The sequence below is a fragment of the Anguilla anguilla genome, chromosome 6, assembly GCF_013347855.1.
Source record: "Anguilla anguilla isolate fAngAng1 chromosome 6, fAngAng1.pri, whole genome shotgun sequence".
NCBI classification, from domain to species: Eukaryota; Metazoa; Chordata; class Actinopteri; order Anguilliformes; family Anguillidae; genus Anguilla; species Anguilla anguilla.
This window is the reverse complement of record NC_049206.1, coordinates 52,276,118-52,290,073: the sequence shown is the minus strand read 5'-3', so window position 1 is coordinate 52,290,073 and position 13,956 is coordinate 52,276,118. Positions and strand designations below refer to the sequence as shown.

Below are 13,956 nucleotides of genomic sequence, written 5' to 3'. Positions count from 1 at the left end.
CCCGAGCGGGCAGCGGGAGGCTTCTGTCCTGTTTGCTTAATGTGTGTCCCGGCCTCGGTGTCAAGGCCGGGTCCCAATTGACGGTATTTTAGCGAGAAAAAAAACCTCTGACACGATCACTGGATTGAACCGCGGCCTTGAGCGTGTGACACTTTTGCTCTGAGAGAGCTTAGCGGCACGCTTTCCATGATAATGGAGTGTGTGCTGCTGTTGGTTTTAATGAGCCAGTGCCAGTGTAGTCCACAGTTTAAATACCGCGGCTCTGGCTTTTCAATGCATTTATTCATAAGGCCTCGAAAAGGAGGTCTTTGGGGTGAGCACCCCATCTCTTTACCCCTATGGTAATCCTGCTTATACTGTACCAAAGCTAAGTACTTTCCCCTCATATCTGCCCAAAACTTTTAGCTAGTTTTTTTATTGTATGGTTTCAATTTAGGCCCCATTTAACCTTGGAATTCAATTGAGATTCTGAACTGAAAACTCCATTCTTTGTGTCTTTATGTATGTGTTTATGTGTGTGTGTGTGTGTGTGTGTGTTCAGCAGCTGGGGTTGGGGGTAGGGGTGGCTGGCGGGGGGGGGGGGGGGGGGGGGGGGGGGTGTTGATCAAATGGTCACATACAGAGGACCAGTTTGGGAATTCAACCAGGAAGTTTGCTGAATGAAGGCGACATGCTGTAGTCTCTACAGGTTGATATGGTATACGCCTGTTTGTAAAGTATGTGCCTGTGTGTGTTTGTGAGAGTGTATGGGTTTGGAATGTGCAGTTGTCTTGATTGAGTCTTGATTGGTCCCTTGTATTTGACTGACTGCATGATCAGACCTCCTTCTCACCTGATTCAAAATAGAAATGGTAGCTGGAGTTAGCTGTAGTTTCAGGTGGCATTGCAAGTAATTCCGGTTATTATTTGAAGTAAATATGATTTATTTGGCAGTAAGTCACATCATATTTACATACTATCAATACACTTGCAATACTATCAATACATGCAAAATATATCAACTGTTAACAGTATTTAAATGTCAATGAATGATGTGTTAATAACAATGTTATTAATACATTATAAATGGATGTACATGTAGTAATAACAATGTTATTATTACATTATTAATTGATGTACAAAAGAATGGCTGTGTACCATCATCATTATGGCATCCATCGCTGATGATGTGTATTGTCTTTCATTAAGAATTAATAAACTAACTGAAATCAACTTCACTATACCGTCTACAGGTTGTTTTTTGTCTTAAATTCTGTTTTATTTTTTTAATGCACTATGCATTATGGCAATAACACACTTTCAATATGTATACTATATTTACTTGGTGGAGAAATTGCACTGGAGAGCAATGTATTGACTTGCATGGAAATGTCTGCCTCCCAAAATTAGTGTCCCTCGATGTCTTCTGCTGGTTCATTTAACCCATTCGCTCACATGGTAGGGCCTAATGGTGCGCAGATTTAATGATGCCACGATGTGTCACATGACTAAAATAAAAAGAATGAATGTCAGATGTGATGTTATGTGGAGGTGATCTTACATACCAGCTATCATCTAATCACAGTAACAGCTTATTGCAACAGTAATTGCGTGCTTAAAAAAACAAGACCAGGTCAACACCTAGTATATGGCTGGACCTAACACACTTCACCCGGCCGACCAATGGTGTAACTTCATCACTCAGTCACTCAGTCACTCAGTCACAGACATTCGCGTTTGTAGGGCTGGCCCCGCTGTTGCGGTCCGGCCACAAAAAGAGAAGATTTTGTGGAGTTTCAGCGTGAGCAGCCCTGGGATGAAATCTTTCATGTTCCCTTAATCTGCAATCAATGCCTGTGTCCCGGCATGCATGAATAGACAATAATGTCTTATCTCGCTGATACTCATTATTGCTGTGGACTGGGAATAGCAGCAGCGAGCGAGTTGATTTATTTCCCAAGCATCGGCGCGTGGTGCTTTGTGCGTTGCCCGAAATCGATGCGCGTGGTTAATCAAAAGGAAAACTGCGATGCAGTTCGTGGGAATTCAGACATTTTGACTTCGCTTCAGGCCAGGGCTTGTCTCTTGATCGATGCCTGGCTTATTTTGGTGGGATTGTGACTGGTCAGATGGCTCTCATTAACAGGCAGGGAAAGGCAGCTTAAGAAATACCTGTTGAAGTGACCCTTCTCGTGTACAGGAAACAGTGCCGATTTTTTATTTTTTACATCAGTAAAACAATGAGATAAGCACTGTTTTGCACACTGCAATGTTTCAGTCTATGCTGCAATTGCTTAAGACCAAATTATTCTCTGGTGTACAATTGCCCATTTGTGGCCTCATTTAGAAGTTGAAACCATTGTTTATGCAGTGTTTTGTATTCTTGCCCTGTGCTCCAATATAATTACAGTGGGTGTAATAGTAGTGTGTTTCAAGTGTGTTTCATAACCACTGAAGCTTTAGTTTTAGTACCGGATCCCTGACATTACTGTGGTTTTTTTTGTGTGTGAAATTTTCCTTTGTAAATTTATTATCCTTGTTGCTCTGCCGTTGCACCGCACATAACAGGAATAAATTATAGTCCTTACATGAGCTGTGTTCAAATGAAGAGTTCTGATTCTCAGGTGTGTCCTGATATGCTCAGCCACAGTCCTTAGGGAACTGGGCTTGGTGTAAATTCTCATAAAAAAGAAACTCAGTCAAGGGGCAGATTTGCTCACTTAAGGAGAATAATTGCCTAAATGGTTCCGAGACCTTGAAAATCTCTCTCTCTCTCCCTCCCTGTCTATCTGTCTCTGTCTCTCTTGCTCTCTCTTTCTCTCTCTCACTCTCTGTCTCTATTGCTCTCTCTCTCTCTCTCTCTCTCTCCTTTTTATTTTCACTTCAGCAAATTGCCGTTTTTTAGAGGAAAAATGTCCAGTCAGGCAAGTGGCTGACATGACATCGCAATGTTAATGCTCAGCTAACACAAGTTGCTGTAGCAGTTTTTTTTCTCATTGAGACATTTTATTTTTTGTGGGGTTTCATGGCATATTGTAGGTAAAAAAATGATAGTCTCAACTTATGTGTAGTATGTGGAACTCTCTTTCTGTCTCTAAAACACATACATATACATATGATATGGTTTAGTGGCAGACTCAAAATGAGCCCTGTACTCATATACCTATATAAATAATAGAATGTCCAGTGTTATTTCAACACTAACGGAGTACATACGTGTCCAATCTGAACCATATTTACTCTGTAAGAGTTGATTTAACGCAGAACATTTTACTGTGTATCATCATCATATCTTTTCATAAAGCTGCAGGCTGGCTTTTAGGTTAGGCATCATTTCCCGTGGTGCCCTTGTATTATAAGACATTTTCACAGTTTGGAGACCTCCCCCCATCTGAGCTACCGATCGGAGCGATGCTTTATGCCTGACAACTTGACAAGGTCGTTACAAATCAGCACTGGTTGTGTCATTAAGATCCAGCGAGGGCACTATTAAAGCAATTTACCAGAGCTGTGACAAATTAAAGATAACAGTAGGTTTTCTCTTTATCTTTCTAAGCCCAGACTGGCAACCAGAAACACCGCTTGTGTGTGTGTGTGTGTGTGTGTGTGGAAGTCATTGACTGAGAGATGGCATTCGCTGCTGGGCATTACCTCATAATGAACTGCTACAGCACTCGACACGCATATTTAACACAGGCAGCATTGTGCTCCATCGCATGCATGTCAGTGACTATAAAGGGGGAAATGTTCCTTAAACGGAAATGGCCGCTAGCTCATTGTTCATTGTGTGAGGCTCTGTACCTGCTGTGACACAGAGACTAAAAGAGTCCAGGGTAGGGTTCATATCGGAAGGTTCAAATGTTCCTGGTAGTGCTGGTAGTTTGGAGGAGGAAGTCGTAAAACACAACAAACCGACTTTTTTTTAAACAAGCTGATTTTTAAAACAAGTTCACATTCTTGCCTACATTTAAATCCCGTTAAAAAGATCTTTCAAGATCTTGAATCAAGATCTAACAAAGATCTTACACAAGATTTCTACCAGGACATGATTTTTGTTTCCAGACATGCGCCATATGATAAATTGTAATTCAAGGAGAATTGAACAGAAGCAGAATTGTTTGAAAAAATTTACAGATTGGCTTCACTCAGACCATATTCTCTATGGAAACCTAAACGCTCTATGGACAATCCTTATAATTATGCTCAGAATTAATTGCTGTCAGAGGGTGGCTGGATTAAATCCTTTCTTCTTGCTGAATTCAATTTGTGGTTTCTTAATCCCCAACAAATTTGGCAAATGAAGAGTATATTTCCAGACATGTGGGCAAAGCTTAATCAGAAATAGGGATGGGAGACCCCACAATGAGCCAATGTTGAACCACATTTTGAAGTCAAGAAATTTTGTGTTTAAAGATGGAAATCCTTATCAAGAAGTGAATAATTCTCGATGATTTATCTTTAAAGCTCCTCATATGTGAAGCTTCATTTGAGATTTTCGGGGGCAGGGTATGGTGTATAGTCACTCATCTAGAGTTAATTCTCCTGTTCAGTGGTGTGAGGTGCAGTAATGGTAGATCATAAATTCAAATTCTTTTATTTTATGCGTGCTCAAAACAGTAAACAGAAAAGAGAAGGTTCAAGCTAGTAAAGTTTATCCAACCCATAAATCATACTGATATAATAGTGCTATAAAGCAAAAGTTGTTTGCGTTTCGAAAGCAGACAGGATCAGTATATTATTGTTCTAAATTAAAAGCATTTGTTATATTCTTTTTTGAGTGGCTGGAGTTCTAGTTGCAGTGCGCTAGTTAACGTTGCTACTGTGCTGAGCTGTTGCACTGGTTGCCCTATCTGTAGTAGAATGGATAAGCAACCAGAACCAGCCTTGAAAACCTACAGGTCGCGGGTTTGATTCTCAGACAGGACATTGCCGTTGCACCCATGAGCACGGTGACTTAACCTGAATTGCTTCGGTTTATCCGGCTGTAAAAGCAGATACAATGGATAAGAGTGTCTGCTAAATGGCGTGTTATGGTCAGATGAGGTTTGGCCAGAGAGGAGCTTGAACTGTCTCCACCTGACCACCTCCTCTCTGTGGGGATCCAGGACACTGAGGCAGGGGTCACCAACACAATCAGGCCCTTGTTTATCGGAGTCATTATCCGTTTAAATAATCCCTTCTCCTGCTGGGTTTTCCCGCTGCGCGCTAGGATGCTGGTGCTAGGCCGCCATGGAGCTCCCCAAAGCTGAACAGATGGCTTATTGGGGTCTGGCGCAATGATGTATCTGCCTTGCCGGAGCACACAGGGCTAGGAGACTAAAGAGACCACCAAAGGGAATGGGGGGTGGGGGAAGGGGGGTGCAGTTTCAGTAATATGATATGTTTTCTGTGCCATTTATCCATTCATTATGCATGTCCACTGAGCCTGTTGTTGTTCCAAGAGATTTGTCTGTGAGGCCCAGACACAAGTAGGCCAGTGGGCTTTTATGGGAAGAGACCTGTGAAACCGTCATTTATATATTCCCCCCCCCCCCCCCAGTTGCATTTTTCATCTTCCAGATGTATTTTACTGTGAATCTCTTGCCCGTGGCTGAGATGCAGACACTCGTGAGGAGGAGGGCGCTCCTCGGTGGTGGTGCGCTGTCGCCAGTGGAGGCGGGCACTCTTGCCGGCATGGCGCCGCGGCGCGGGCATCAATGTTTAACGAGCAAGCGAGCGGGAACGAGCGGCCGAGGTCCGCTGCTCCTCACTTAACCGCCTCAGACGCGCGTCGGACTCGTTTTCGGATTCTATGCTAGCTACACCTTGCGTTTGTGCCGTAGACATTTTAGGATACAATCACAAAAATCACGTGACAAAACCGGATTGAATCATCAGAGCATGTGAGGCCAAAAGCTGCCCCCAGTGATTAAAGTGTAGCCGGTGATACTCGCTGAGGCAGCGGGGACGACGGTGAAATGGTGGACTAGCCGCCTCAGACCTGCTCATGGGAAGGAAAGAGCAGCTCTCTGTACGTGCGGGAGGCTCGTTGGTGTCTGCGGGGGAGGGGTCACTCTCCCTCAGCCTCACATGTGAATGAAATTAGCCCTTGATGTATATTTACTTCTCAAAGACAGGGGGAGGGGAGGGGGGGGGGGTCTTTTGTAGGTCATCCCGCTGATTCGTATCGATTCGGACTGGAGTAATTTGGGGGAAAATGCTGTTTGATTGTGCTCGCGGAGGGACCCAGTCGAGCCCCCCTGAAGCGGAGAAGGCCATGCGATCTGAGTGAGGAAAATCAATCCTTGTAAACATTCTGTCCTTAGCCTAGCTCTTCTCTAGAACACCCCCCTCCCCCTCCCTCCATCTTCACCTCAAACATCTATCATCTGCGCAGTAATGAAGATTTGTGGGCTTATTTTTTTTCCCCCCTTTCTGAAATGGACAGAAGGCGTGGGATTCCAATTACGGGGATAATCACTTTAAATGCTCATTTCTTCTCAACATTTTGTCTGAAAAGATTCCTGTTTTTAAAGCAAGGGATCATTGTCTCCTGTGGCTACCTGGGTGAAGCTGATTTGGTTCTATGGTACTATGACTCGAGTGGACTGTTCAAGGTCAGTTTGAAAATGGGCTTTCAGGTCTCCTCAGATGCTATTAAGTCCTTGACACATAATATATGAAAACATTCTAAACTCTTTGGAAATACAAGAAAAAAAAACTGGATAAAAAAATGTGGCTTGTAGGAAATATGTAAGCAGGTCTGACATTTGTCTTTTCTCTTTGGTAATTTGTGAAAATGCGTTTCAGTGTGCCCTGTTTGTGATTCATGGTTTTATGGAAAGGTCAGTGATGATAACGGAAAAAATTGAAAAGAATTCCAATTACATTTCAGACGGAATCTAATTTATTTCCCCTTAGTTTAGGTATTGAAGATCAAAAATGTTAAGCAAAATCGACTCTTATCTCTTGCTTATGTTCTTGCTGCTTCGAAAGTCAATTAACCCTCAGGACTTCATGACTCGGGCAAAAAATAAATGAATTTATTTACAAAAAATACAAAAACAAACAGTTGTTAATAGATATGCATGGTGTTCGTTTTCTCACTTAACAGAATGTACCAGATGTTCTTTAGAATGTCTTTAGAATCTCTTAGAATGTACCAGCTGTTCTTTTATGTTGAATTTATGCAATTACACAGTGTCAATAATCCCATTTAGGGTAAGGGCAAGGTAGTATCATTACATTACATTACAACACATTTATTTGGCAGACGCTTTTGTCCAAAGAAATGTACAATAAGTGCATACTGAAGGTCATTGGAACAATGAGAAAACACAGGTCTGATAAGGTACAATACCCATTATGTAACAGTTATTCACAGCCACGAACACATTAAGTCCAGTTCACACAGTAAGCATAGGCTTGTTCAGAGAGTAATGTTCAGTCAAAATTTGTAGTATCCCATTACTACATTGAGCTAGGGTTTAAAAATTGTCAATGGTCCCACTGCGTGGTACTATATAAGAACTGTTCCCATGCCGACTGTGTACGGCTGCCCCACAGGTGACACACAATTGGCTGAAGCCTTGCCCAGGGATGGGAAGGTTTCGGTCGGTCTGGGTGGCAGTGCCTCATCGCACACCAGCGGCCTCCGTTGGTTGAATGGGCGCCTGCCGGTCTGCCTGTTATGCTGCACATGAACTGTCTTCAGCTCGTGTCTGACCTGCCTGACTCGGCGTCATGTGCCGTGGAGGCGGAGCATGTGCTTGTCTGTGCTCTCTTGCATGCTGCAGCAGTGAGCAGATACACACATGACTGAACTTTCTAAAATGGGAGAGAAAAAGCTTTAATAAATGCAAACAAAAAAATAAAAGAACAGAAAAAAGACAGGAATTTTAATTTATAAATGTAATCAGAAATGCCAAATTTTCCACGTTTTCTTTCGCGTTGTCCGAACGCACTGTTACCCACCTTCAGGCAGGACATGTGAGAATAGTACAAATAGCTATGATAGAAGAATAAAGTGCATGGGTGGCTGTGCATCTGGTATGCATGCATAGGCACTTGCAAGCTGTGTGGAATAATATCAGGTCTTCCAACCAACAGAAACTAGGGGATTCTCTGCTGAAATAGATAACCATTTGTGATGTTGATCTTTGTGTCTGTACATTTTCATTAGCCTTTTACATTTGGGATTATTATCAAATAAATAGTTTTAAATGGCTGCGTGCATCTATTCTGTCTACAGATCGATTTCCTTTCACATTTCACCATTAAAAAGCACCTTTAAATACTGCTTGTGGTTTTTTTTTTCTGAAAAGTTGGGATTTCCTAGAAACAAAGTGCTTCATTTCCACTGTTTAAAATAGTGAACCCTGATGTGAAACCACGACGTCCTTTATTCGGGATCCCGAAGCCCAGCCCTTTGCATTTTTCCCTCCAATCGCGTTAGCCTGCTGTGGTTCCCTGTTGTCCTTCATCACGCTGGCGTCTGTGCCCTTGAAGAGTTTCCTCCCCTTCACTGTCCCCCGGCGCACAGGGAGTGACGAACCCCCAGGAGAGGCTGTTAATAACACGGCAGGGGAGGGGGGTGTAGTGGGGGGCCGGGTGGGGGGGGTTACTGCCCCAGGCATTCACGGCGAGAGGTGGCATTCTCCCGTGGAAATCGAGCGAAACAAAGAGAATCTGTAACACCACTGCGGTGAATCGCTCTCAGTCTTTCAGAGGTGCGCTTTCTCCTCAACTTTGAGTAATGTGCTCTAATTAAGCGAGGCCGTTCATGTGCAACGCTCCTCATTATGACTGCGCTGGAAAGGTGTGTTATGGAAGTGTATATAGGTGTAGCACCATTAGATTATGAGCCCCTGGTCTATGTTCTGGAATCTTGTGACAGCTGCAATTGTCGCATTGATTGTTGCATTCCAGAGTTGCATTGTTCTAGAAACTTCAGGGTGTGTCAGTGGGTAGATCCTTCATTGAAATCTGCAGAACTCCTCAGAGTTTCGATTCAGATGATTCAGATTATTAAATTCACGTGGCAACCTCCTGCAGTGTGTGAGTCGTTAGACTGTGATGGAATGTTACTCTTTTTTAAAACCAGTCCAAATGACCTCTAGGGGTGATCGTTGCTAAGTTTTGTGCGTGGGATACGCTTTTAAGTGTGCGAAGGTGGAGCCAGAGTGTGAAAGGGGTGTTGTTGAAACAAGGCGAATATTGCAAAGGGGATTTAACATGTTGTGAATAGCCCTCCCTTGTATGAGGCTTCAATTTAACTTAGACGTAGACCTTTTAATACTAAATCTTTAAACAGATCCTTTTTGTTGAAGTAATATGAATGAGCACCATAAAAAAATGATCATACATTATATCATAAGTATAGCTTCCTAAGAGGAAAGCATGCAAAGATTAGTTTCCATCTAAATGCAAATTTCCGACTCTCTCTCAGTCTTGTTGTACCAGCTCATGAATATATGTACATGTAGAATATGGTACGCAACAGCTTTGGGCCTCTCAATTTAGCGTATCTTGACCTCTGATACTTTATGAACACGCGCGTGTTAGCGATAGGCATTCTGGGTATTTGTAGCGCACGAGAGGAGGTGAGCGTAGCGATCAGGGTCACATCAGAGAGAGGCTGTGCAAGTCAATGCGCCGATGCGCATTCTCGCACCCTCCAAACTGTCTCCAGGCCCTAATTGCTTATCCGGATGTTTCCATTACACGCGGAGATTGCAGTGTGCCGACTGCGTATTGCAACCATCGTTGCTGTTCTTTTTTTCTTTTCTTTTTCTCCCTTCTTCAAATATGTAATTTATGATGCTCTTTTTTGTTTTTTTTGTTCGTGCACGAGGGTGCCGTTGCTCGAAGGAGTAGAACGCGGAATGAACGTTGTGCTCTCACGCTCACAGATATTTCAAATTTTTAAAAACCCGGCCCGTGTTTTAATAACTCCCTGTAGATTTTGAAAATCTAGTGTATGATATTCAGATGTGCCTATAGTGAGATGCATACTAGTACTGTCTGTTTTTTTTTACATCCTCATTAAACAGTGAATTGTTATCTGCACGGATAGCTCTATTAAAATCAATATTTCATCTGCTAGGCATTGTAGTCTGCCAGGCACCTACGGGGCATACTTCAAGCAATCCGGCTGTGTTTTTAGTGTTTCATTGTTCGTTCTCTATTGTTTGCTCGAGTGTTTGAGCACTCATGCCCACACATAGAATAGTCTACTAGGCTATGCAAGCTACTGTAATTGTAACTTATTAGATGCATTACCCACAGTGATGCTGTTCTGACAAAGCGTATCATGGAGATTGAGTCTGATCTGAGATTTTAATTTGGACGCTAATACTTATCTGTGTATTTGCAGATTAAAGGCAAACAATAGGTTAATTTGCTGAAATCTCCATTAGTTTACCTAATGGCTGCAAACAAGGCTTTCTGATGGCTTGTGGGCAGTGAAATGCTTTACAGTGTCAATAAGCCATTCTTTTGTTCCTGATTTAGTGAAGTTGTTTGGCCTTTAATATGCAACTCAAATAAGGAAAAAAGTAATTAAAGCAGGATCAATGTAAATGCAAAAAAATAAACACAAAAACAGCATTATCACAATGTCCAACAGGGTCACATTTTGCTGGAGAAAGGAAACAGGCTCACATTACTTTGTTTTTCTCAGCACATTTCTGTACATTTTGATTTTATGTACACCATTATTGAGGGGGGGACCGCATACCATAATCTTTGTACAAGTCTATTTGAAGCCTAATGTTATGGTTGCACAGGGGTTGGATTAGGGAAAATAAATTAGGGCTGTGAAAAATGTGTGTACCAGGATGATTATTGGTTGCACTTTATTGGTGTAGAAGATAATTCGGTTCTGGTAATTACAGTCACTACTTGCTGCTAGGCACGGCGACGCTAACAGTAGCGTCTCGTAATTAAAACAGTTCCTCCATCTTCTGACGAGACTGCAATGGATGGAAAGCTTCTAAACTGCAGGGAATCAGCTCTATTATCAGATAATGCTGTTATCATGGTCTCATACATCACTTGTTATTTGCAGTGGCTATAATGACTCTGAAAACTAATTTCACTTTAATTAATGCCAGACAAGATTAGGAAGTTCATAAGCATTTTACTATGTACTGTGTTATATTTCTTGGCAAAGAAACTACATATTTATTCATTTGTGTAGTTATGAAATATCGCTAGAAGTGATTCATTTCGATGAGTTTACCCAGCTATTTATAGTTTACTGGTCAAATCTAAATGTAAAATATCATATGTACGAATAAGAGGTGTAAATTTCAGAAATGAATCTCAAATTTTTGAATAAAATTATATTGACTAAATCTTGTGTGTGTGGGAAGGTTACAGGTAACAGCTCGGCCATTTCTTTTTCTTCCTAAAGGACTGTATGCTTGGAAAGTAAAATAGGTCGTGCTTATGCTCCCGCTGTTTATGCATGGCTTGTCTCCATAAAGAGCGTTTAATCATTCAGAAGTTTGAGGTTACAAAGCGCTTCTTCATCTCCTCTGTCTCTTGACCATTTGACATTATGAGGTTCAGCTCTGAAGCTTATTGTGCATTTGGGCCGTGCAGAGTATGCAGTCACGTACTGTTGCAGCAATTCAGATAGCTGCTTTCTGCGTGCCATTGGTTAATGGGATTTTAATTGAAACGTGAGTAATTACCGCTTGTTTATGCTCATATGGAATAATGCTGGCCAGTTGGCTGTATTTTATCTGCATATGCGTCAGTGTGCATGTGTGACAAAAAATTGAAAAATTTCATGAAAGTAGGGGGCGTGCCAGTAATTTGTGCTGTTGAAACCATATTTATATATTTATAATTTAATGGACAAGTTTTGAATTGCATCTGCACATTTTCCACTTGCTGTACATCTTGGGTCTATTCTTTCCACCGTTAGGGATTTACTGCACTTTGATGCCTAATATTTGCGCTTGTGTTTTCATAATTCGCTCTGGATAAGAGCGTCTACTTAATTGTCAGTAATTAAATGTAATGTATTTGTACATGTATGCTGGTGCCTTATAGTATTTTATGTGTGTGTGTGTGTATGTGTGTGTGTGTGCATGTGTGTTTGTGAGTGTCTGTGAGTATTTAAGTATGCAGGTATCAATACATTGTATGTGTGTGTGTGTGTGTGTGTGTGTGTGTGTGTGTGAAAATGTGTGTGTGTGTGTGTGCGTGTGTGTGCATGTGCAGGTTTGTGTGAGAGGTAGATGTGCCTGCCCACATTCCCATTCACACACATGAATATGCTGTTTTGAATGGCGTTTTTGAGAGCTCTGCTTGGTGTGCACTCTGAAAGGAGAGGCCTGCTCCTTGCTCGTCGCTGTCTGGTACGACAGCTCGTTCGCCCGCTCCCGTCCCCACCTCATTTCCTCCCACGCGGAATCTGACAGCACCTTCGCCCCTCTCCTGTGATCAAACCGCAAACGGGAGGCCGGTGGGAGACCACCCCCGCCCCCCCCCCCCCCCCCGCTGACCCCAACCCAATATCTCAGACAGGAAGCCCAGACAAGCGGCAAGAGGAAACTGTATCACCCTCGCCACCTGTAGAAGAATGAGAGGAAGTCAGACAGCTTATCACAATGGGCGGGGGGACAATATTTATCACAACCTACCCCAAATATAAATGCTTTTTTTCAGACAGGAAGTGCGTGCGGGACAGTGACTGATGGTCGGTGTTCGCGAAGCGTCCGAGGAGCTCGAGTTGCGCACGTTTGTGAGAGAAAGGAATCGTTTTTTGGGGCCGAATGGGACACCTGCTCTGTTCTGCCTGTTCCGTTTCCCATAAACTCAGCCGTTGGCCTCTGCCTCTCAAAGGAACCCACTAATTAATCCCTGTGCTGTACGTTTTATCCGCATTACAGCAATTCGCTGCGTTTGTGCCACAGTCATGCTGTGATAGTCTTCCTGTCTCTGCTGCTGCTACTATAACCGTTCGGTACATAGGAGACAAAGGGCAGACCGTCACAACAGAGCTACAGAGGAGGATTTTTGTCTGCCTCTGGTTTACTGCAGTTGACTGCCCTGAAACCCTGTCGTCATGGTGCTCTTGGCTGTTTCCCCGGCAAAGACGTGCTGCATTATAATTGTTCTTCTGTCGCTCTCCTTCCCCCCCCCCCTCCACAGGGAGCTGCTCCTCACTCTCGCCTTGGGGCAGGTGCTGTCGCTGCTCATCTGCGGGATCGGCCTGACGAGCAAGTACCTGGCGGACGATTTCCACGCCAACACCCCCGTCTTTCAGAGCTTTCTCAACTACATCCTGCTGTTTCTTGTCTACACCACCACGCTAGCAGTGAGACAAGGTATGAGCGCTATTCAAAAAGGGCCGGGTTTGGGAGTATTAGCCTTAGGGCAGCCAGCAAGCGCACTTCTCAACCTATAATGTACGAAATATATCTAACACGTTTTGTTCTCTCCCTCCCCAATGGAAAAATATGAAATATTAACATGCTTCTACCCACACACATTGGCTAGTGTACAAATACACTGCGTCTGATATATTTATACACAGTACAAACTAGCGAGCTGTTGGATTTTAGGTCACTGTTTCATATTATACAATAAAAGACTGGTACCGATATGTCCTGAACGAATTTCAGTTGCGCCTCTAAAATGCAACTTTCGTCCACTTCAAGTCCTTCAATAAAGCAGACTTGTTCACATACCTTTATCTTACAATGATGATTGATTGTACAAAAGGGGATTGAGGAAGCCAAATTAATGAGCCAATAGAATTTTCTGGGTCTCTGGCTGACCTTGTGGAGATTTACAGTTGTCTCCTGGGTAATGTATCCAGCTAAAGCACTAGGCCTTGATGCAGTGACAGGCCCCGTGGTCTGGAACTGAAGCCTGACCATGCCAGCTGTTTCTGGGATTCCCATGGGGCAAAGTAAGATTGGCCATAGCGTCACCTAAGGTGAGAGGCTTACAGTCAGCGGGGTTCACCTCAGTCCAACA

The 13,956-nt window shown here is 43.0% G+C and overlaps 1 protein-coding gene across 2 annotated transcripts in view; it reads left to right on the top strand.

Annotated features, from left to right (window-relative positions):
• Window positions 1-13,956, top strand: part of slc35f1 (solute carrier family 35 member F1) — a 68,736-nt gene that overhangs the window by 21,834 nt on the left and 32,946 nt on the right. For both annotated transcript variants that reach the window (XM_035424104.1, XM_035424105.1), the window contains exon 2: window positions 13,126-13,301. In XM_035424104.1, coding sequence (XP_035279995.1) covers window positions 13,126-13,301 — 176 coding nt within the window. The remainder of the gene's footprint in view (window positions 1-13,125; window positions 13,302-13,956) is intronic.